Raw genomic sequence first — 21170 nt, 5'->3', positions numbered from 1 at the left:
AGTTTTTAAACACTCACATTTCATTTTCTCTGCATTATACAGTATGTTATTTGAAGCACACCAGTGACCATCAATGTTTCTAACAACTCTTCACCCTCCTTTCTCTCTGTTTTTAGGCTTCTGAACCAACAGAACATTTTACCGGACAGGACTCCCACACTGCTGCCCACACTCAGAGCGCCAGTCGCAGTGGCAGCCACAGCAAAGCAAGTTCCTCCTCTACCCAGCAGTCACAGACCCAGGATTTACCACAGCATTCATCCCAAGTTCAAGCACAGTCTCAGTTTGCAGATGGAGGGGTCCCCCCTGGTCTAGCCAGCACACTGGAGCACATCATAGGTCAACTGGATATTCTCACTCAGGTAAGCAGAAGATGTGTTTATCTCTTATGACAAGCAGCATGCATTGTGCTTTGGATGTATCACCCACTCACACTGTTCAAAACAAAAGTGTCCTTTACTTTTACTTTTAACCTCCAGGCCAGAGATTGGTTTCTGAAACAAAGAAAAATAAAAAAATGTTCCCATGCTGTTTGGTGACTGGCACTTTGACTCTACAGGTGTGTGTGTGTGTGTGTGTGTGTGTGTGTGTGTGTGTGGTCAATTTTATTCCTCAGATTCATAGTTACATTTCAGTATTTCATTGGCAACCATCCTCTACAGAAGGTACTGTCCAAATGGAGTCACCTTGGACAAAATCAATGTTGCTTTTTATTTATTTTTTAATGTAAATTTTATCCTGAATGCACCACATATGAAACACACCAGAGTAGCAGCTAACAGTCATCGCGACATAGGTTTCTTATTTGACACATTATTGTACAATCATTTGTTGTTTGTTAGTATGAAATTAACACATTTGTGCCATGATGCCAAGATATTTGACTTCACCACCTAACTTGGTAAAATCCTAATTACACACAATGAGAACAGAAACACTGACAAGGCCAGATTAAAACCAGAGCCTCACGGCATTTTTGTTGTTTTGTGCATTTGTTTAGCTTCATAGCTGTGATCAGTGATGGATACTGAGAGATTTGGCATAACTGCTGTAGTTTGAGGCTCAGCTGTTGGTGCAAACTAAAGGAAAGTGCAATTTAGTCCTTTTAGCCAACCTGTCCAGTATGAAATTAAATGACTACAGCTGTTAAATGGGCAACTTCTCTTGCAATGGACAGCAATTGTATCTGTTTGTTGCTGTAAAGATTTTTATTTAACTGGCCTAGCTCCCTGGCAAAGCCTGAGGCTGCAGCCACTGGCGGCTCTGCATCAGACCACACCTCATTGCTAGGTGTTGCTAAAACTAAAACTAAAATCTTATTCATGATCTACTTTTTATTTTTCCTTTAAGTATTAAGAAACAGTAAAATATAACTTTCTGTAGATGATTAGAAGCCATATTCCCCGGGAATTGAAGTCAGATACTGGAAAGAATCACCCATTTGTTTTTTCTGATATATTCACATTAAATCATATCTTGCTATCAGATTAGGGGAGAGCAGGGAGAGTGTGTGTGTGTGTGTGGTGCAGCTACTAGTGATGCGTTTTTAGGCTCTCATTGAAAAACATTGTAAGTAATCCAGTAGGTCCATGTTTCAGTTTAGTCTCATGCGTGCCCTGTGGGTGATGCAATTCACTTTCCTCCCAATACCTTTACATTTACCCCTTGATCTACAGGGGGCAGTAATGCACCAAGAAAAACTACAGTACCCCCAACAAAGGCAGAGAAGAAGACAGCCAGCTTGTGAAAATAGATTTACAGAAATACAGGTTTAACAATGTTTAACAATTGTCTTTTCAATGTTTTAATGAGGCAGGGAATGCATTTAAACACATTTGCTAGACCTCAAGGATACACACGAGTTTTGGTGAATAAAATGTACTAAATGTAAAGGTAATTTTTGCGCCTTTACTTTCCGAACTGAAGTGGTTGTGAAACTGAATAATCTTAGCTTGCATACAATTAGGTATGAATGCAGTAAATAGCACAGCTACAGGCTTTGACAAACTTTTTCAGTGGACCTCAGCTGCTGAGATACAAAAACATACTGTAGCTTGTTGATGAGAGTTTTTCAAAAAAAAGTCACTAAACAGTAATACTCAGACAACTTTAGTTACACTTGATCTGCATTATTATTACTTTCACTACCTGATATCCGACGTGCGGCTAACATTAGACAGGCTCAACCCAGTTAAGTTTGCATTTTAACCCCAAAACACTGCTTTACAATGCACAACGAGGTGTGAGTAGAATGGAATTACACTCTTGATCTAATTTCTGTTCAAATTGAGATTGGCTGGCTAACCTTGACATTTAAATCAATGCCCTGCCATCCTCTAAAGATTAGGCGGACAAAGCGGCATTATTTATTTCTGCCCTATATTCCTCCTCCATTACAAGTCTTTTCCCCAGCATTATTTTTCACTATACGGCTCTTTGTAACTCTAATAATCGAGGCGACTGAGAGGGAAGACGATGAATTATTTAACGTTAGACTAAGCTTCCAAAGCCACAGTTTGCTGTGTTAGCTTTTTTTCACTTGTCTGCCCCCCCCCCCCCCCATTCCCCTTCCCGAACATCAACACCGCCATACCCTCTTTTTTCCTCTCCTTCTTTTTGATAATTCATCGCTCTTACGTGTCCTTTACTCTAAGCCTGCAGTAGCCACACTCGTCCCTTTCTTTCACAATCTTCCTCTTAATTATGACCAATCTTGAATGAAGAATTTGGTGAGAAGATTTTGTTTGCTTTCTCTGTAATGTGTAACTTCTGGACTTTTAGAAACCTCTAAACCGCTTGAAAACCACACGCTCTTTGAAGAATTGCAAAGTTTTCACCACAGTGTAGATATATAGTGTTGCTCTGGGAGAATGCAAATGCCATAAAATTGCACCAAGGACAGTTCATTTACTTTTCCTCTGAGCTGTAGAGAAAGGAACGTAGAAAGAAAGAGAACTCACCATAATTCTGAGAAATATGGTAACTTAAAATACCAGAAAGGCACTTTCATCTTACATAACTATTCACAAATCATTATAACTTCTGAAAGTCTAAAATCTGTAGGGAAAAAGGCTTCTTGTCTGTTCTTATATTCTGTAACAGTACAAACATGTTGGTTTCAAAATATTGCAGAATAACTACCGAAAAAACAGACTTGCTAAACTACAACCGCTCAAACTCACTTCCACCTACAGTACTGCTGCACATTGCGCTGAGGCAGAGTCAGGGACACCAACTCTCTTATGTTATGTAATGTGTCTAGATGTTGAGGGTAAAAAAATGTTTAGTATTATGTCTTGTAAAACTCAAAATCCTTCATTACATTTTCAAGTGGTCATTTTCAGGAGAGGTTAAGTTAAAAAAAACAAAAAACTAAAGTGTAAGTTATCTTGTTGGCATGCTATGGTATCATTGATCTTAAAATGCCAACATTAACACTAGCCTGAGGCTTGTAATTAACGACTGTCTGGCTTTTCATTGGCTTTTTGTCAATACAATGTCCATTAATCTGGTTATGGATGCTAACACAGCAACAGTGCTTGTTCTACTCACATTCCGTTTATATTGGTGATATTGGTCAGTGGACTTAGTCACATCACCATTCTATGTGTACATTTGTGTGTGCTTTTTTCACCAGTTTCACACTTTTAGGATCACTAATACTAAATAATAAATAGTAGTGGCATATTATTGAACACACATCAGCTAGCTTCATTTGAAGAAAGGAACTGACTTTGCCACCTTTAACCAGAACCAGTTTGCCTTTCTTTGCCTTCAGACTATTCTAGTGTGGGTCATACCAAAGCTATGAGACTTTGTAACAGAGGCCAGTAATGCTCAGGGCGATGGAGAGTATAATGTGTTCTGGAGAGAAAAGAAAAACAGCTCGCTCTATTTTTAGGAGCACAAAGATTTGGTTTCTTCTCCAGATGAAAACTATATGCCCATATAATGTTGCAGCTGCCTGGGGACACGTGCAGAATCAAATACACACAAACACCTAAAGTTGGCCGGGCTGAGTACCGGGGAGCCATATCAGGTTGGTAAAACATACAGGGTGGTATTGATCTAGAAAACGGAGACAGGCAGAGGGAGAAACAGAGGAAACACATGCCCTTTCCCTCCCGTGATGCATGAAGTAGCAGGAGGTTTTACCTAGTTTGATGACCCAAAAGAAAAGACCACTCGCCCACACATTGATGAAGTCATTGGTGTGTGTGCTGAGTATGAGATCATCTAAGGGATTTAACAATCTTCATCAATTCCTTCATCATTATGCGTTTGATTGTTCATGCCTGGTTGTATGTGTTTGTTTGTGTGGCATTTTTCATTTTGTTCTCATTGTGTCTTGCTCCATCTTTTCAAATTGGAATCAAAGGGATTTAATATTCTCTGTCTACCATCAACGAGTTAACAATTTGGGTGAATTCATGGACAAAATAAAAAAAATAGTTTGGCATGGCAACATAAACACACAGTATGTTTTGGGTTTTCATCAAACCGTAAGAAATTCTGCAGGATGGGTTCAGCAACAATTCTACTGGAAACAAATACCAATGACAGTTTTCCTGCATCAAGTTTATTTCTCAATGAAAACATTTTCTGAGGTAAACTAAATTGGTAAATCAATTCTTTTAAATTTCCATCTCGCTATCCAGTGCCTCACACACAGCTGGTTGTAGGCCCTATTTTGATAAATTACTCATCTCTTGTGCTACTTTCTAGCAATTTCAAAATAACTCTTGCTGGCACAGGAAGGGACATGAAATTACAGGTCAAGACATGGTGACATATCGCTCACCCACCGGCCCAAATATAGAGAGGCTCGTCTGTCGAAGGGGGAACATGTTCGCTGTTTGATTGTTACTGGCCTGAACTAAATCTAAGTTGCCAGGCACTGCTGTCCAAAAATGCTTATTAGCTGGGGTTGGGTTTGTCACCAGGCAACATTAGCTCCGTAAACAATTCTCAGAGATTCAGAGGGAACTAGCGCCACTTCAGTGTTTCCAGAAACACTGAAGTGGCATCATGGAATAATCTTGTTTTAGACCTTTGTTCTTTTTTTTGTTTAAATTAGCATAACTCATTCAAGTTTTACTTTACTCATATGTATTTAATAATTACATGATAATAAAAGCCGAAGCCAAGAAAGGTATAAATCAACAATTTAGATCTATAACATTGTGTGATGATTTTGGCTACATAGGTATGATTGGAAGCCAAGGTGAGTTTGTCTGTGTATAGCACCACAAACGAAGGACATTTAGAGTGCTTTACAGAATATTAAGAATTAAGAAAAAACACTAAACAAAAAAAAACATAGATATTGACAGATTATAGACTGTGTTTACACCGCCCAAATTTCTTCCGGATTGCACTGTGTGATTGCATACAAAGCCAATGAATAGACTATAGAAATTTGGGGCGGGCAAAGCGAGTGAAACAAACCCGCTAAATTTGTGACATTGGTGTGTCTGGGTAAGATTCAACTATTTCAGCTTAAGCAACTACAGTCACGAGCTGTCCAAATCTCACACCACACGAGTTTAATTGCCTGGTGGGAATGATGCAGTTTGAGGGAATAAAAGTACTATATAGGAAATAAATCAGTCAAAAGCCATTTTAATTTTTCAGATCTAAAACTACATTTATCATCCAAAGGTTGCCATTAACTCTTTGACAATAATATAAGCTACTGTAAACCGTGATTCCTGACATTTTTCCCAAGTTTGTCTTTTTTTTTTAACTTTCAAGTTTCTAAACTAAAGACTTTTTTTCTAAACTAAAGACTGCATTTTCTACATTTTTACAATGGGAATTAACTGGCATTATACTCTTCAAACATAATAAAAGCTGTTAAACAATTAAGTTAAGTGGCAGTCACTAGAAAGATTTAAGAATTGTAGTATTTCTCTCAGTTCTCCTGGTTCTTGTTAGAACTCTGAAAGAACCATTTTTTTTGTCCGGCCATGAATCCTCTTTCTATTTGTTTTAGGCGATAAAAGGCTGATTAAGTTATTGCTTTAATGTACCTGCTGAGCTCACATACAATAAAAGATAGAAAAGCCAGCTCTATCCTCAGTAATTGGTTCATTCAGATGGTGTAATTACACCTGGAGGCTCCTAATAAACAGGCCCAGATGACACAAATGCACAACAAAAACTGTTACTGTTGGAGGATGTTAAGAGGAAAAGTATGTCGCTCGTGTGTGATCTCACTACCCACACATGGCCGTCCTGTTTTGCATAGCGACCTTCTTGTATTCTCTGTGTGTGTAAGTGTGTTTATGCAACTGTGTGAGAGGGAGAACAAGAGAGGGTGCGTGCCAGACACAGAAACTCTGGTGTTTTTGCCTCAGGCAGCAGATCTCTCTACGATAATCAGCTGGATTGTCTTGCATGCACAACATCTGTCTCAAACACACAGAGCTGCTTCTTTCACACACACAAACACCGCCATTATATAGTCATTACTGTCAAGCTGATGCTGTACAGCCCTCTCTAACATGCTCTTTCTCTCTTATCCATCTCCTTCCTTCCCCCTTTTCTTTCTTTGTCTGGTTCCTCTCCTCTTGTTCCCCGCATCCAGACAGTTTCAATCTTGGAGCAGCGGCTGACGCTAACCGAGGACAAGCTCAAGGAGTGTTTGGAGAACCAAATGGAGATCGGTCTACATCTCCAGAGACAAGAGGAGGCCTGAAGATGGCGGCACCAGGAAAAGGTTGAGCTGTGGTGTGAGGGGGAAAGAGGTCACACCAACACACCATTAACAAAAACACGTAAACAGCACTCTCTCGTTATTGTAAGATACACACTTAAAATGTGCAATCTTGCACACAGTCCTGAATCGTTTTCCTGACCGGATTTAAATGCACACGGAGCCTTACTGCTGGGTCTAGTTATTTAACAAAGAGATATCAGAAGTGAAGTTGTTGAATATTAGAGAAGTTGTTCTTCTACAAGAGTGCTGAGAGAGCAGTCCCTTTTCTGCTGACGAAGGTCTTGCTGCTACTAGTCACTTTGTGAGAGTCGGTGTGTGAGTGTGCACCCCTGATGATTGTCTGTGCAAAAGTGTAGACAACATAGAAAGAGACTTTCGTATTTGCCTTTACACTACACTACCGTTTTAACTCTTATTTGTGCGCATAAAATGCTGCTTTTCATCAAAAAGCACATATGCTTTAAAAAAAAACAACATGCCCATTATTGTTCCAGTTCAGAAAAAAGAGGACTGGTGTGAGATCTGGACTCTGTAGTGACAGATAGCCTGAGCTGAAGTATCGCTGTCAGGAAAGTTAAATTGTTGCATCATTAGTAAACACTTGTGCAGCAAATAAGTGTTAATGCAGTGCTAAAAATATTCTTCAACAAATGTTTTCTTCCAACTATTTTCTTGTTTTTGAGTAATTTTTTTGCTACAAAAATTGCCTGCTTAAGGAAATTTTTTTGCCTTTTTTTTGTGGAAAATTTATAAAATTGTTCCCGATTCTTAAAGATTTTACATTTTGGAACGAATGAGCCTATAGCTGAGAGCAACAGACGCGAAGGACAGTCAGAAAGTATTGAGAGATAAACACATTGTTGGGTTTGGTCTTCTTACTGGACTGTTGACAATGAAACAAAATGTTAAAACAAAGACAGTCTTATACTCTAAGTTTTTATTTTCTGTTCTGTTAGGGCAGAATAGCTTATTGTAATTACTGCAGTTTGAAGGATAAGCGTCTTGTTCCGTCCCTTTTTATATCCTGTGTCTGAAACTTTTATACACTGAAAGTAACTTATTGTGTACCTTCTTAAAAATAATAAATGTTTTCCACTTTATTTTGGTCTTGAAATTAGTTGATAAAACTTCTGGTTGCTATTTCACAACACCGAGCTCCGTTTGTGTAACAAGTAAAAGAATGTTTGTTTTCATAACCGTTGCCAAATCGATGATGTCACCGGATTACTTTTTAAGAGACTATTTCCTGCTCTGATTGGTCCACAGAGCCCGAGCAGTTACCCAAGCCATCATGACTTTTCTGTCTTTATTGTCCTCAGGGATGTTAAGATCATGAGCTGTGAACTGTGTCATCCATCACTCATTTTCCACCCTGTCTTTGCCAGATTTCGAGTGAGGATTTATTACAAAACATGGAGGGGCAGCTAAATACGCCTGCTCAGCTTGTGTCCCAAAATTCTTACGTTTCACCCCCAGAGTAATTTACGTAACCTGACCACTGATGTTAGATGACGCTTTGAAGCTTCAATGAAAATGAGGCCTTGCTGAGATGCGCGCTGTGCTTTATAGAGGAGCATAATCATCTGAGCCATTAAATACTAATTCATTCATTTGACTTCTTTATTTAACAAACTGGTATTATGTTTACATACTAGTGCAATGAATCATACCGAGTCCTATTGTGGAGGTCTGAGAAAACAGCGCGGTTGCGTTAAGAGGGGGAAATATTAATGACTGTTTCTTTAAGACCAGGCTGAGGCTCTGCACTGATGGAAAAAGAAGAAAAATAAAACCGGAATTCTGGAGCTGTGCTGCCGGGCCCACTCTCTTCCTTCCTGTCTGGGGCCTGAGGACACACACACACACACAAACACATACACACACACACACACACACACACACACACACACAGAGGCCAGAGAAAACTGATCCCTTTACTATGGGCCTCAACCAGACAGCCTGCCAGGAGCTCTAGTTAAGGAGAGGCGGGGCTGTGTGTGTGTGTGTGTGTGTGTGTGTGTGTGTGTGTGTGTGTGTGTGTGTGTGTGTGTGTGTGTGTGTTTCCTTGTGGGGACCAAGTTCGGTTTTACACATGGGAGTGAGGACATTTCTACGAAGTGAGGACATTTTGGCCAGTCTGTACCTTTTCCCCGCAATTGATCAATTAGTGGATCGATAGAAAATGAATCCAACTACAGAAAATAAATTAAATGAATGCAACTATAATCTATAGTATTTTTCAAATAGAAACACCAACTGTTCTTAGGTTCCAGCTTTTCTACTGCAAGGATTTACTGCTTTCTCTGTTGTATATCATTGTAAACGGAGCGTCTGGGTGCGTGTGTGTGTGAAGAAGAAAGGAATCGGAGAAGTTGGAGAAAAGAGAAGTTGGAGAGCAAGCCTCTGTAATATGTAGCCCATGTGTGGCCCGTGTGTGTGGGAGGAGAGGGGGTTGGTGAACCTATGAGGAGAACATCTGGATACGTTTTTCCTGGTGCGCTGTGGTTGCTGCCACTTCTTGCCTGAGTGTGTTTGAGTGTTTTACTAGCTCAATGTTTCAGGTTGTTGTACTCTGCTGCTCCTCTTGGCCTTTTGTGTCCTCAAAGATTGCTTCATATTCAGACTTTATGACACTGAGATGATCAGACCCAGTCGCTCTCTCGGCCGGACTGCTGCTTTGCCCTGATGCAGCAGGTGGAGGCTGCACTGCTAGACGTAGTTTTGCTGTGGCTGCAGGCTGAAAACGTTTGTCCAAACTTCTATAGCCAGTGTTTTTTCTTAGAACTGCAAGTTGTACTAGTTCCTGTTATAATCTGTCTTTGGTGATGATCACTGAAATGATTATTGTAGCAGTGTGCTGGTCACAATGAGCTGAGGGGGAACTGGACGTTTTGTAGTTCTAGGAAAGAAATGAGAGGCTGTCTGCGGAGACAAAAGACGCCGATCGGTTTTGAGGAACCACAGTAGAAAAACAGAATAACTGCTTTAGATGTCCAAGAGTTTCCAGTTAGTCACAGCAAAGCAGGTGCACTATATGTTTTTGCAAACCCAAAGAGATGTTCATAAATACAGACGGTGCCATAAGCACAAGGTAGACAAAATAATGTAAACCTCCAAGAGCTACAAAAGTGACTCATATTACTCTGAATGTCGTTTTTTTTTTTATGTTAAAACACATATGCTGTATGTAGGTGATAAATACTGGTAATCTGCGTGCAATTATGGCCTACGTTTGAAGCAGGGTTTGCGATGACATTCAAGGTCCTTTTATCATAAAATCTGGGTTTTCTACTGTGTTAAATTGCGGAGGCAGGACGCCTAGCCTGAAATAAAAACCACCTACATCGTAATCAATTAATTCACTTCTATGAAATGAAACATAAACGTAAGGGGAAAAGAGCAGAGGTTTTTCACTTTTTGTACCATGCACTTCTTTTTTTCATTATGGTTACTTTTTAATAAAAAAATGCAAACACAGTGCCTCTCAGCAAAAAAGCTACTTTAAAGTAACATTAACGATATAAAACGTATGTAAGTCGTATGTACAGGTGTGAAAAGTTGTAGCAGTAGTTTTATCATAGGACCGTTTAACAGAGAAACATGTTTGAGCTTTAGTCCCACCATGTCTTCTCAGACCGCTGCTGGATTTGGCAAAACTCCCTAGTGCCTCATTTCCTGCTTCACCCCTCCTCTCCCCTTGTCCCCCGTTTTTTCTCTCCTCATTGCCTCCCACTCCTTCCCCCTCTGAGACTGAGCCATGCTTGTCGGCAGTTGCTGAGGCTTGGCGCTCTGCTCCTCCAACCCACGCCACAGCTTCTGCTCCAAAACTTTCTTTTCTAAAAATTTAACCTCACTCTATCCATTCAATCCCAATGGCACTGAATGGATAGAGTAAGGTTAGATTTGTCTTGTTATTTCTGTTGTAACAAACTTTTAATCTCGTTGTCTAACTATCCAGTTAAGGCAATCTGAAAAAAGAACTGCAGTTCTTCTAAAACGCTGCTCTCTTATCCTCTGAAATAAATCTAGAAATAGACAGAGGGCAAAAACATAACTTATCTTACATCTGCTGCTCAGCAAAGTTTTTCATTCTATACACATCTACAGTATATATTTATTTAATATATAGTAAGTCAAAGAGTCCACACAGTAGTATATGAAACTACAGCTTGCGGTGTAACCTTGATGCGCCAATGTCGGCTCTAAATCACGCCTGCGTTGCCACTGATCAGGTAACACAAACGCAACACAAGCTTCATGTGGTTTATATGTGTACTGAGACTTTAAAATTGATGACCTACTTAATAACAAGCCAACCTATGGCATAAAGCTGTCGATAACCCCCCCCCCCAAAAAAAAAAAAACACACACACACACAAATCACCTGCCTATGTCGAAAGGCATTTCCACACTTGATCCAAAGTCAGTCCAGAGTTGTAGTTAGTGCTACTGCTGCTATTTGTTCCATACCAAGAAGATTTAAAAAAACAAGTAACCAGCTAAATAGTTTGGCTTACAAATCCAATTCAGCAGAATTATTCTCCAAGCAGCCAATAAGCCTGCTGTTTGTTGCAAACAATAGGACAGAGAGAGAGGTTTATTTTCACTGGTGTGAATCCTGGATGGAATTTCCCCCATTCAAATGAATGGACTGAAGGTCAAAAATACAGCTGCTTCTTCATACTGTTCACACAGCGATTTCTTAAGAAACTTCCTTCTTTAGCTATTACTGATATTACTAATATTGATTTAAACACTTCTGTCCACAGGCGTTAACCTGACACCGCATTTAAACCGAAGGACCTACTTGTCGACAACACTACCAGCAGATTCAGAAGAGATGGATGCTTTATAATCGGAAAACTTTAATATACATGCCACGTGTTCAGTGTTGTGACAATTAGTAGGCTGTAATCAGATGTTATTGCTTTGGCCAATGCAAAAGGGCCCCCTCCGAACCGAGATGCTTCATCTCCAGGGGTTATCCTCCTAACAATAAAAAATTCAATAGCTGTTTATTATTTGAAGCCTGCTGTGTTGTGTTTTTCAGGCTAGCGTCAAGTTGTCATGACACAAATCTCTAGAGCAGCAACAACTTGAAACACTAGAGCTGAAACGATGTGTTGATAAAGCCATTAGTCGATAAACATAAAATGAATTACTTCCAAAATTCATGATTCGTGTCGTTTTTCAAGGAAATAGTGTACTCCAAACATTAAATTGTTCCGGCTTTTTAAATTGTGAGCTTTGTCTTTGAGGATATGACCGTGTACTCTATAATAGCTATGGCCATTTCATTTTTTAAATAACTATTTTCCAGCATTTATTGGATCAATTCATTATAGATAATTAGAACTAACAATTAGGCGATTAATGAATAATGAAAAAAGTCCTCATTTGAAGCCCTAAAAGTGATGTTATTAACCTTATTACACTTAATCACATCAGTCATAAACAGTATGCCGACTCACGTCCAAACAGATTTTTCACATGGATCACAAATGGCAATTATGTTCGTACATACCGAAATCTTGATAATTCAGATCTTTTATAGCAGTTATGTAACAGCAGTGGTTATGAGGTCACTTGTATATGCTATAAATTGCTGGCTTGGGTCTGGAACAAGCTGAAACAAAGAGGAGGAAAGTGAAACTCTCATGAGACAGAACAGATCATTAGAGTGTAATTTGGCCACCTTTGACCATCCGACTTTATGGCCCTGTGTGTGTGTGTGTGTGTGTGTGTGTGTGTGTGTGTGTGTGTGTGTGTGTGTATGTGTGTGTGTGTGTGTGTGTGTGTATGTGTGTGTGTGTGTGTGTGTGTGTGTGTGTGTGGGGGCTGAGTTAACACACCATGACTCACTTCAGTGCTTTTACAATCTTGCCTACGTAGGTACAGTGTGTTTGCTCTGCACATTGATTAGATACAGTAGGCAAGGTTAAGATTACAGCTGATTTAAACAAGATTTATATGTTCAAATAAAAAGAGTCAAACCGAGTTAAAGTGTTTTTTTCACGTGGATTGAGTGATTTAATAAATACTTAAACTGAAAACAAACCCAGTCAAATGCGTTTTGTGGATCAGCCTCATGATTAGACAGCACCAGAGAGAATGTGAGGTCAGGTTGGGGGACTCAGTTTTAGGGTGGATTCCTCCTGTTAACTCTCTGATGGGCTGAGTGTCCACCTGCTCCATTAACGTTGGCAGACTATTCATTTTTGGGCTGGATTAAAGGACTACTCAGAATCAAAGAGTTGCTGATCTAAACCCTATTCTCTGACCGCGCTGTGACAATCTTGTCTCTTAAAAAAAGATGTTCGTGTATACAAACAATTTGCTTCGCTTATTACATCAATATTATATCGATATCGTGATGTGAGACTAGATATCCTCTTAGATTTTAGATATCGTAATATGGCATAAGTGTTGTCTAGTCCTGGTTTTAAAGGCTGCGTTACAGTAAAGTTATGTCATGTTCTGAACTGTTGTAACTGTTCTATTATTTTTCTTTACCCACTTAGTCCTTATATCTACATTAATGGTGATTATTTATCAAAAATCTCACTGTGTAAATATTTTGTGAAAGAACCAATAGTCAACACTACAATATTGGTATCGATATTGAGGTATATGGTCAAAAAGATTTCGATATTAGATTTTCTCCATATCGCCCAGCCCTCATTCTAAGGCAACAAAATGTTATGAACATCAAACAGTTCTTGAGATATTTGAGTCTCAACCAAAGTGGTCGACCGACTGACCGACTGACCGACCGACCGTCCGACCGTGAAAAATGTAACCCAACTACGATCCCTCCCTTAACGTAAGCTTTAATAAACACACAACATGCAAGACAAAAAAGTACAGGTTTCCGTTGTACTGGGCTTTGTCAACCCGACCATTCTACCATGACTGGCTCACTACTGTGAAGTATTAAGTCCTCAGTATGTCCTTACAGTTTCTGAAACTCCCTTATATATACATATGTATATTTAACATATATATTAGGGACGGATGTGTCGTGCAAGTGACTTATATGTGAGAGACCTGAATTTGCTTCCTCTCACAGACCTTAATTTAACGTTTATTTTTATTTATTTTTTGTTAAACCATAAGATATTCTTCTAACCATTTGTCAATGTTGAGATATTAAGAAAGCGAGAATAAACAAAACAAACTCAGAACCTTTTGTCAAGTATTGACATTTTTTTGGCCTTACTGCACATTTTCTTTCGATTTAATTTAACTTGCATTTTTCTTGAATATTTAATTACACTCTCATCTTTTGTTTTTGAGGTTTTTTTTTTAAAGCACTTTAGAACTTGTTTTTGAAAAGAACTACTGTAGCTTGTACAAAGAAAATGTATTGATGCAAATGCCCGTCGCAATTTCTGGAGAATAATACTTGAATAATAATTAAATATATCTGTGACTATATGGAAACCTAAGAATGTTACCAGTAACCAGTTAAATATCAGTCTCTGTGCCTGCTTATGTTTGAGATGAATGAATAGCTCAAGTCACAGAACAACTGAACAGAGACGGACAAAGTGCCTTGAAACATTTACCAGGCCTGTTTTTTATGTGTTGGTGACCTGCGTGTTTAGGGGCGAAGGAAACAGCAGAGGAAATGCCAGCGTTAGCGTTAGAGAGGGGTGGCCACCTGACTCCATCACTGAGGTGAATGGGTTTAAACCACAGTCTGCCTTAAAGAGACCTCAGACAAAAACAAGAAACAGAGCTTAGTGCCACGTTTATTTTTCCCAGTCCTATTAAACCTTATTTTACTTTCCTTTCTTTATGAATAATCCTGGTGTATATGCAGCATGCATCCATTTTTTTTATCTGTGCAAAAGCCATTCCGCTGACAATGAATGGGAGACATTTTCTAAATACTGGATCCAACCCAGGGTGATTTTCTGTTTCAGAAATTATCAGTTTAAAAGAGCTGCATGATAAGAGTTATCTATGTCCTTGTTTTTGAGGTACTGCATGGATTTGTGTAAAGTTTTTGGTATGTGGCTTCTGGGTTGGGGGGGATAAATGAGACTAATGGACTGTGTGCTCATCTCAACACCATACTTCAGAAAATTACTCTGTTCTGGAGTATACATTGACGGTGGACTTAAGGACTCCCCCATCTGGCAGAAGGAGTTTTTCCATCAGTGAAAGATAACTTAGAACTGTGTGGATGGTTATTCATATTACATTTCAATATGGAGACGATGAAGCAGATTAAAACCCCCAAGTGTTGGTGAATGAAGGAGGGAAATTTTCTAAACACTTGACTGTGTTGACACAGACTAGAGATATTGTGAAACAGGAAATGTGTGTGCATCAACAATCTGAAAGCTTTTGTGCTTTCCAAAATGGCAGATTAAAGGCTGTTGATGCGTGTGTCAGCAGGTAGACTCATAATGGTGGCTAAAGCTGCTGATGAGTTCAAGTCTTTTGTAGCTCAGATGGTGGTGAATACAACCTAACCTTTACACAAGCTTTTTTGTCTTATTCAGCTATTATTACGTAACTCATACTGCTCTGTACCTCCAACATAACTTATCTTCTCCATCAGCTTCTTACTATGAGCAACATGTCCCACCATGAACACAAAATGTTATGTCATGTATTTCTGAGCACCAATCAGAATTTAACTGACTTTAAGAACTCAAAAATACCATTATGTGACATTTTTACAAACCAATCAAAATGGATGTATTGTAAGAACTGGATAAGGGAGTCCAAGATGACACCTCATCATTTGAATGTAAAATGATGGCAAAGCGCTTAAGCCAAAAAAGAATGTGCGTTATTTTCCCCCCTATCCTGCGAGACTGTGACTGTTGGTGTTTAGAAATCAGGTAATTAGACATAAAAGGGCGTAGAATACACTGCTGAGCTAGCATGCTGAAAAAAACATACTTATTTCAAACTCACTTTCCAAAATCAACATTTAATATCATCCTCTTTGCCCTGGCTTCACAAAACATGAGAGTTGTGTAAATGACTGGCACCAGTTGATGAAATGTGTCTCCTTGCACAGTCTGACACAGGTTGCCGCCAAGACGTTCTTGATATTTGTGAAAGTGCTTTTAAAGCAACAAGTTGTCCTTAGTCATCCACTTAATTCTCCAAACTAACTCCGATAGAGCTTAATCATTAGTTTCAGTCCTCAGTCATGAAAGTAAAGAAGAAGAAAAAAGTGAAGAAGATAGTTGTCTTTACTACTGGAGAGCAGTTTGTAGACAAACACACAGAGAGGCTACACATCTCTAAGAGGGCCTGTTGTTGTCCATGAAGGGAGTGGAAACACAAGAGCCCTAAAGTTTGTCTCTGTGTGTGTGTGTGTGTGTGTGTGTGTGTGTGTGTGTGTGTGTGTGTGTGTGTGTGTGTGTGTGTGTGTGTGTGTGTGTGTGTGTGTGTGTGTCTAAGTCACTGGGGGGGGGGGGATAAAGAGCCATTGTCTGCAGCTGGTGCACTTCTCTCTGCAGCTGTGAGGAAATCAAACGCTCCTCTTTTTCCCCTCTCCGCCTCTGTCACAACCTGCTGATGCCTTATTAGGTCATTCATGGTGAAACGTAGTGATGACCCAGAGCACCAGGTACACCAGCACCATTGATCTGATGAAAAAAGCACATAACTTCATCATGACACCCAGCGTAGTAATAATAATGATAAACCACTGCAGAAAAAAAGGAACAAAGTGTTTGGCTATAGGATCCAGTCTTGTGAGGAAACACCTGTAAAGATACATAATGTAGTGTCATCATGGTTTGGATTTAAAAAAAAACATTATTTTGTAAGCTTAGCTATATAAAACATAAATAATAATTACTGTCAAACAAGTCTACAAATATGTGAACACCATTGTCCCGATTCAGCCATCTGATGTGATACACTTCCCAGTATCAGTAATCTTTTGATTATATTATTATTTCATTATTTCCACAGTGGATGACTGTAATTAAGCATGGGGATATGATGTTTAAAAAAAGCTTTTTTGCATTTTACTTTCCTTTAAAAAATAAAAAGTACAAGTTGCTGCAAAGCTCCCATTGGTAATCACACTAACCAATGCTTGTGAACGATTTTTTAACTTGAAAGAAAAATAATTGTAATAAAGTTTAATGTTGTGAGAAAGTTGTTTAGGTATCCCTGGTTATTGAAGTAAAGGTCCCATTCATTTTTCCCAAAGCCAGTTTTACATGACTACCAGTTGGAGCTAGCCTGAGAACCAGACAAATCTGCGAGCGCACATTTTATTAACTCTGGCAAGTACGTCTGGTCCGCCTCTCGTTCAGACCGGTTTCTAGACGACCAGATCCTGGCCGGGGCAATCACAATAATTAACCTCCTATGGGGCCTGTTTGATACGACGACGACCTGCAGAGCCTTCGCGCTTTACTGAAATATGTGACAATATCATTTTGATTTGCGCACTCTTGCGACTGGAACACTGTGGCAAGCATAAACCTAGCTAAGTAAAGAGAAGTGCAGTTGTGGCATTTCCGAAAGACAACCAAGATGGCTGAAGCTGTTCTGAAACTTTCTGTTAATACTATTTCAATCAAGAGAGACTTTGTTGCAAATATGCAAAGGTTTATTAGTACTTGTGTATAATATGAAATGTACAGAGTCTTTTAAGATTAGATTCTATCGTTTTAAATTTAAAGGGGTAGAGAAACCAAAATATACCCCCCCAAATGGAGTCTAGACACTGGTGGTGCTGGTGGGGGTGAAGGAGACCGAAAACCGGACCAAAGGTGCCAACGGGAGCGTCTGCCGGAGGAGAATCCAGGATGTCATGTCTCGTCTCTGTGTGTAAGTTTCTGTGTTTAGATTGTTTCATCTTTTTTGTTTGTTTTCCATTTCCTGTTTTATTTTTGTAGTCTCTCTGTTCTCCCATGCGTTGTCTTGTTTTACTTCCCGTCTTAGACTTTCCGGCCTGTATGATTACCTGTCCCCACCCTTATGTGTTGCACCTGTGTCTCATTGTGTTCCCTGTCTTGTGTATTTAAGTTTAGTCTTTTCGTTACTCTGTGCGAGATATTATGTTTCGATGTGTTCAGCCTTCCAGCGTTTTCCCTGTTTCCTGTATTCCTGAGTTCCTGTTTTCCCTTGGATTTTAACCATTGCCTGTTTTTTTCAGATTTGTTGTTTACTGGACATTGTTTCTTGTAGTTTTAGTAGCGTGCTAATAAAACCTTAGTCATGCATTTGTGGGTCCATTCTCGGGTGTGCGTGACAGTACAATGTCGCCACTATGATGGACTCCACCAACTCAAGTCATGAACAGAACACTCTACGATCTCAAGCACAGAAGCTTCACCAGCTAGAGGAGGGCTGTCCACCATTTAGCAGGATATGGGGTTACAGAGAACCGTTGGTGAATAAGTGTCTCACCCGACTACGCAGTTTCAAGCTTTCCAGTCTACTGCTGCGCCATCTGTCTCTCAGAGTTCCACAGACCCGGATTCCTCTGCTGGTCCCACGGTCGGGGTTGGTTCTGCTGCTTATCTGGTCCGGCTGTCCATCATTTCCGCTCTTCTACCTCATCTGTCTCGGTTTGAGCGCTTCTCCGCTGAGTCTGGTGACTGTCAAGCCTTTTTGACTCGGTGTGGATTACATTTTGAGCTTCAGTCAGTTCACTATACCACCAATCGGGCCAAGATTGCTTACCTGATTTCACACCTGCCTGATCGAGCAGAGGCATGGGCAAAAGTAGAGTGTGGAAGAAATTTGCTGTAGCCCTGTATGACTTGTTTGCTCTCTTCCTACAAGCCTTCACCCAGATTTTTCAACATGTCACTCCGGGCAGAGAAGCGGCCAAGCTCTGATGAGCTTTCATCAGGGCAGACGACAAGTTGCAGACTATGCCATAGATTTCCACACCCTGGCAGCAGAGAGCGGTTGAATTAGGCTGCTTTACTGGATGCTTTCCTGCATGGTCTTTCCACTGCGCTAAAGGATCAGCTGGTGGCATTGGATCTCTCGGGGGATCTTGACGCTCTCATCGCTCTAACAATCAAGATTGACAAGCAGCTCTTAAAATGAGAAAGAGAGAGGTTCAACTCTAATGGTTCTCCACGGGATGTTCTTAAGGGACACTCCTCGCCACTGCCATCCCGGCCGGCTGTTGCATCACTTCAGACTGCCACAGGTGAAGAGCCTATGCAACTGGGTGGAACCCTTGAAAAGAGATGGAGGAGAAGGCATCTACTGTGCTCAGCTGGGCCACTTCATCAGGCAGTGTCCAGTAAAAAGGGGGGCTCACTAGTAAAGGAGAGGGGCCTGGTGAGCTGTGCTGCTGTTTCTAACGCTACTTCTCACTCCATGTTCACTGTGTCTCTGTCCTCCACTGCGTTTTCCAGCTCTCATGGAGCTTTACCTTGCCAGAGGGTCAAGATTGATCTCTTTTGCTGCCTGCATCGTTGAGGGTCAGAGCTCTGAATGGCCAGCTGCTCTGGCAGGTAGCCCTGTGCCTGTACCTGTTTTTGGTCAGGATCCGTGGGAAGTTGTGAGAATATTATAAAGGGGACTGTGGTTCCCGCTCCTCCTTCTGCGGACCTGGAGGTTCCTGAGGAGAGGGATTTTCCCGATCGGTCTTTGGTTCTTTCCTGCTTTATGGATTTAAAGGAAGTGTTTAACAAGACTATGGCTACTGCTCTACCTGCTGCTTGGCTCTTCACCTCCTAAGGAGCAGCTGTGGTCTCTCTTTGTTTTCTTTTTTTTTCTCCTCCTCCATCAATCCATGAAGGAGTACATCGATTTGCCTCTGGATGCTGGGATCATCCGACCCTCTTCCTCACCGGTTGCATAATTGTATTTTACTCACCTGAGTCGTGCAGTTGTAGATCCATTCTCTGGTGTGCGTGATACGGGGTTCCGTGGGTGATGATGACTGGAGGAGGAAGGGGAGGAGGAAGGTTGCAACCTTTTGCCTGAAATGACAACTGACAGCAGCAGAGAGAAGAACATTTAAAGCAGAGATGCCATGCTGTGATTGGCTTGTGAATTCATGGCCAATCTGGTTGGTTTAACTGAAAAGTGAACGCCTCAAAACAGCTGATCAGTTTCAGGAAAAGAGAGAGTTGGATGAAGTTTAGTCTTCCTGAAAGAATTCACGCTGAGCTTCATTTGTTCAAATTCTGATGGCAAAAAATTGCAACTCTCGTTCACATCAATCATTGATGCTACTCCATCACAGCTCATCTCTGCATGCTGTAGTCCGTTAACTTTTGTCTGTTGCTCAGCGCCATGTGTTTTGTTTCTCTGATTGGGTGTAGGTCTATATTTATGTCCTAAGGCATTTTGGACCATGGACATTGATAACGCCCCATGAAAATGAACTTAAGAGGTTCCAGACTAATAAACCACATTTGTGATTCAGTCAAAGTTGGAGTCCCCAGCTTGGATCAGCATAAAACTCTCATTTATTTGTAGTACAAAACATTAACAAATGCAATAGAAAATATCAGGTTCTTTGTTAAAAACTTTGAGTTCAATGTTAGACACGACTCCCAAGGTGCATTCTGACAAGAAACTTTTGGATGAATTCATTAACTACAGTGCCATATTTTGTTCTCAAATGAAAAGCTAAACTGTTTTGAATTAGCAAACGTTTTGGTTTTTGCGCTTCTGACTGGCCTCATCTCCATGGCAACAGCAAACAGGGCTTATGGATATTTAAATACACTTTAAATTATTTTAATTTGTTTATTAATCCCCAGTGGAGAAATTACAATTTAAACTCTGCGTACACACTTTGTTAGTATTCACACACAGGCCTGAAATACACACACATGCTCAGGACCTGCACATGCACTAAGGGAGAGATGTCAGAGTGAGTGGGCTGCCAGTTGAACCAGCGCCCTGAGCGGTTGGGGGGGGCGGGTACGGTGCCTTGCTCAAGAGCACCTGGCAGTGCCCAGGAGGTGAAGTGGCATCTCTCCAGCTACCAATCCCCACTGCATACGTTGTGGTCCATATGGGGACTTAAACCAGTGACCCTCCAGATCCCTACCCCACTCCCTACGGACTGAGCTACTTTACTGTTATGTGACAGTAAAAGCATATCATTTCTCAGGAACAAAGTTGAAATAATTTAAACTGGTGAGTGTAGCATACACCTGAAGGTTGTTGCATTGTCTAGGAGTTATCCTTGTGTTTCTGTGTTGAGTAAGTAGCCTTAGTAGCCTATCATTTACAAAAAAACAGAAGAGGAAAACCCTTCCAGAAGCAGCTTCTCCTCTCTTATTGCAACTCTATAGTTGACATAACAGTCTCAGCACATGGGCTATTTATCTGGAGCTTTTGATTGATTGCTGATTTTCATCAGCAGATGGGGTTCACCCGACTGTCGTGGTGTATATGTTCACATTTTCATTTTTTTCTGACAACTTTAAGGACGTGCTGGCTTAAATATTGAGATTGAAGGTTAAGATGGTTTCAA

The 21170-nt window shown here is 40.4% G+C and overlaps 1 protein-coding gene across 1 annotated transcript in view; it reads left to right on the top strand.

Annotated features, from left to right (window-relative positions):
- Nucleotides 1-7818, top strand: part of poc1a (POC1 centriolar protein A) — a 33182-nt gene extending 25364 nt beyond the window's left edge. Inside the window, exons 10-11 of the mRNA XM_034868928.1 lie at nt 117-362; nt 6590-7818. Of these exons, the coding sequence (XP_034724819.1) occupies nt 117-362; nt 6590-6700 (357 nt within the window). The 3' untranslated portion in view covers nt 6701-7818. The remainder of the gene's footprint in view (nt 1-116; nt 363-6589) is intronic.
- Nucleotides 7819-21170: the final 13352 nt, after the last annotated feature.

The sequence above is a fragment of the Etheostoma cragini genome, chromosome 4, assembly GCF_013103735.1.
Source record: "Etheostoma cragini isolate CJK2018 chromosome 4, CSU_Ecrag_1.0, whole genome shotgun sequence".
In the NCBI taxonomy this organism is placed as follows: Eukaryota; Metazoa; Chordata; class Actinopteri; order Perciformes; family Percidae; genus Etheostoma; species Etheostoma cragini.
Note: the sequence above shows the minus strand (reverse complement) of the source record. Positions and strands in the feature narration are given on the sequence as shown.